Source organism: Pseudophryne corroboree, chromosome 6 (genome assembly GCF_028390025.1).
Source record: "Pseudophryne corroboree isolate aPseCor3 chromosome 6, aPseCor3.hap2, whole genome shotgun sequence".
Taxonomy (NCBI): Eukaryota; Metazoa; Chordata; class Amphibia; order Anura; family Myobatrachidae; genus Pseudophryne; species Pseudophryne corroboree.
Window position 1 is genome coordinate 623,330,339 of NC_086449.1, and position 3,710 is coordinate 623,334,048.

The 3,710-nt window shown below is 45.0% G+C and overlaps 1 protein-coding gene across 1 annotated transcript; it reads left to right on the plus strand.

The window, feature by feature from the left end:
* Positions 1-1,072: 1,072 nt before the first annotated feature.
* LOC134935526 (general transcription factor II-I repeat domain-containing protein 2-like) lies at positions 1,073-2,894 on the plus strand. Its single transcript, XM_063930537.1, has one exon. The coding sequence runs from the start codon at positions 1,126-1,128 to the stop codon at positions 2,872-2,874; it is 1,749 nt and encodes a 582-aa protein (XP_063786607.1). The 5' UTR covers positions 1,073-1,125; the 3' UTR covers positions 2,875-2,894.
* The last annotated feature ends 816 nt before the right edge of the window (positions 2,895-3,710 follow it).

Below are 3,710 nucleotides of genomic sequence, written 5' to 3' on the forward strand. Positions count from 1 at the left end.
CTGCACAATGTGTAAAATGGGGACCTGTGCCAATGTGTAAAATGGGGACCTGTGCCTGCCACAATGTGTAAAATGGGGACCTGTGCCAATGTGTAAAATGGGGACCTGTGCCTGCCACAATGTGTAAAATGGGGACCTGTGCCTGCCACAATGTGTAAAATGGGGACCTGTGCCAATGTGTAAAATGGGGACCTGTGCCAATGTGTAAAATGGGGACCTGTGCCTGCCACAATGTGTAAAATGGGGACCTGTGCCTGCCACAATGTGTAAAATGGGGACCTGTGCCAATGTGTAAAATGGGGACCTGTGCCAATGTGTAAAATGGGGACCTGTGCCTGCCACAATGTGTAAAATGGGGACCTGTGCCAATGTGTAAAATGGGGACCTGTGCCTGCCACAATGTGTAAAATGGGGACCTGTGCCTGCCACAATGTGTAAAATGGGGACCTGTGCCAATGTGTAAAATGGGGACCTGTGCCAATGTGTAAAATGGGGACCTGTGCCTGCCACAATGTGTAAAATGGGTACCTGTGCCAATGTGTAAAATGGGGACCTGTGCCTGCCACAATGTGTAAAATGGGGACCTGTGCCTGCCACAATGTGTAAAATGGGGACCTGTGCCAATGTGTAAAATGGGGACCTGTGCCAATGTGTAAAATGGGGACCTGTGCCAATGTGTAAAATGGGGACCTGTGCCTGCCACAATGTGTAAAATGGGGACCTGTGCCAATGTGTAAAATGGGGACCTGTGCCTGCCACAATGTGTAAAATGGGGACCTGTGCCTGCCACAATGTGTAAAATGGGGACCTGTACCTGCCGCTATGTGTAAAATGGGGACCTGTGCCTGCCACAATGTGTAAAATGGGGACCTGTGCACTATAAAAGGGGGCACATGGCTGGGCACTATAAAAGGGGGCACATGGCTGGGCACTTTAAAAGGGGGCAGATGGCTGGGCACATATAAGGCAGGTGGAGCGGTAAATTTTGGATATACTGACCACTTCCATGTCACTTTACAGTGGTATAGGGACCATAAACTACAATCAAATACCACAAAAATGTCCAAGAAAAGAAAAGTTGATGCAGAGGGAAGGCAATTTCAGGAGAGATGGGAAAGTGAATACATGTTTGTGATTAATGGAGACAAGCCGGTATGTCTTATTTGCTATGAGGCAGTGGCAGTGATGAAGGAATACAATTTACGCCGGCACTTTGAGACCAAACATGGAGCCAAATTTGCTAACTTTAGCCCCCAGGAAAAGCAACAAAAGGTCAAAGAATTAAAAGGTAGCCTGCATTCTCAACGGAATATTTTTTCAAAAATGACAGCAAAAAATGATGCAGCAGTGAAAGCCAGCTATCTTGTGGCTGAAGAAATTGCGCGAGCTTCAAAGTGCTTTTCAGAAGGTGCATTTGTAAAGAAGTGTATGCTGAAGGTATGTGAACAGGTGTGCCCTGAGCAGAGACAGGCTTTTAACAATGTCAGCTTGTCAAGAAACACAATCACAGACCGAGTCAGGGACCTAGCCTGTAATCTTAAAACAAAGTTGGCTGAAGAGACATGCAGTTATGTGGCATTTTCATTAGCTGTTGATGAAAGCACTGACAATACTGATACAGCTCATCTAGCTATTTTTGTAAGAGGTGTGAAGGAAGACTTGTCTGTCAGTGAGGAGCTCTTGGATGTGGTCGCCATGTATGGGACAACAACTGGGAGGGACATCTTCAATGCAGTGGAGGAATCCGTAAATAAAATGAAATTACCTTGGGAAAAGTTGGTGGGACTTACTACTGATGGCGCTCCAGCAATGCGTGGAGTGAGAAATGGCTTGGTTGGACTGTTAAAAGAGAAAATGGAAAAAAGTAATTGCCACACGCCGCTGATAACTTATCACTGCATTATCCACCAAGAAGCTCTGTGTGGCAAGGTTCTGCAACTGGATAACATAATGTCCACAGTCACGAAAACAGTGAATTTTCTGCGTGCACGGGGTCTGAATCATCGTCAGTTCCAACAATTTTTGAAGGAGGTGAGCATGGAACATACAGATGTGCCATACCATACAGAAGTAAGGTGGCTGAGTAGGAGCACCGTTCTCAAGAGATTTTTTGAGCTTTTGGAAGACATTAATCTTTTTATGCAAAGTAAAGGGAAGCCCTTGTCAGAACTGTCAGATCCAAACTGGCTGTGCGATTTTGCCATGTTGTGTGACATAACAGAGCATCTCGCCCAACTGAATCTGAGGCTGCAAGGCCGCAAACAAGTCATAACCTCAATGTATGACGCAATAACAGCTTTCCAGGAGAAACTGCGCCTATGGAAGTCACAGCTTGAAAAAGACAGTCTTGCCCACTTTCCTATCTGCCAGAGCATTTCAAACTCATTCCCAGGTACTTTTTCATGTGCTCGATTGGGTACCAAAGTGAATCGGCTGATTGATGAATTCAATCAACGCTTTTCTGATTTTAAAGAACAAAACTTAACCTTTACCAGCTTTGCCAATCCCTTCAACATCGATGTTGACAGTGCACCACATCACCTTCAAATGGAATTAATAGAACTTCAGTCCAACAGCAGCCTGAAAGCGAAGTTCCAGGATGCGACAGTCGACGACTTTTACCGTCTCCTCCCCCCTGCTTTGATGCCACAGCTCCGACTTCAAGCTGCACGTGTTCTGTCCATGTTTGGGAGCACTTATCTATGTGAACAGATGTTTTCAGTCATGAGTCTGAACAAGACCAAGCTCAGATCACGCATCACTGATGATAACCTCCATGCTGTTTTGCGGATTGCTACAGCACAAGACCTAACGCCAAACATCGATGGACTGACCTTAGGAAAACGATGTCAGCCATCTAGTCAGAAAAGTTAAAAAAAAGGTAATGCCTTGTGTTTTCCATATGTTTAATAAACAGTGTTTGGCAATATTTGTATGTTTAAAAAAAAATTAATGTTTGTTACCAAAAAACATTTTTCAATACATTGTACAATAATTGTACATTTGAATATCTACTTGTCATTATTCTGACTATGTTTCTGCTTTCAGAGCTAGTTATTACTTACATTATTACAAAAAACAGTAATAATTTATGATAATAAAGAGTGGACACATAGACCTACAGATACAACCGGCCCTTTGATGGGGACCAAACTGCTGATGCGGCCCCCGATGAATTTGAGTTTGACACCCCTGGTTTAAAGTATAGCTTTTAGGCCTGTAAGTAAATAAACATTTACATTGTTACTATTCAATAGTGATGGCCTCTCATCTCTACTGGCAAGACAGATAAACAGCAGACGTGAAAGGTCATTGAGACACAGGGGGTCATTCCGAGTTGATCGCTAGCTGCATTCGTTCGCCGTGCACCAATGAGGCAAAAAAATGGCACTTCTGCGCATGCGTATGCGGCGCAATGCGCATGCGTATGCGGCGCAATGCGCACGCGCGACGTGCTATTGATCGATGTAGTTTCACACAGGGTCTAGCAATGCTTTTCAGTCGCACTGGCTGCCGCAGAGTGATTGACAGGAAGAGGGCGTTTCTGGGTGTCAACTGACCGTATTCAGGGAGTGATCGCAAAAACGCAGACTTGCCAGAAAAAAACGCAGGTGTGGCTGGGCGAACGCAGGGCGTGTTTGTGACTTCAAATCAGGAACTGAATGGGCTGAAGTGATCGCAAGCGCTGAGTAGGTTTTGAGCTACTCTGA

Excerpts from the sequence above, each read along its gene's own strand:
- LOC134935526 (XM_063930537.1), top strand. The coding sequence starts at position 1,126 with ATGTTTGTGATTAATGGAGACAAGCCGGTATGTCTTATTTGCTATGAG.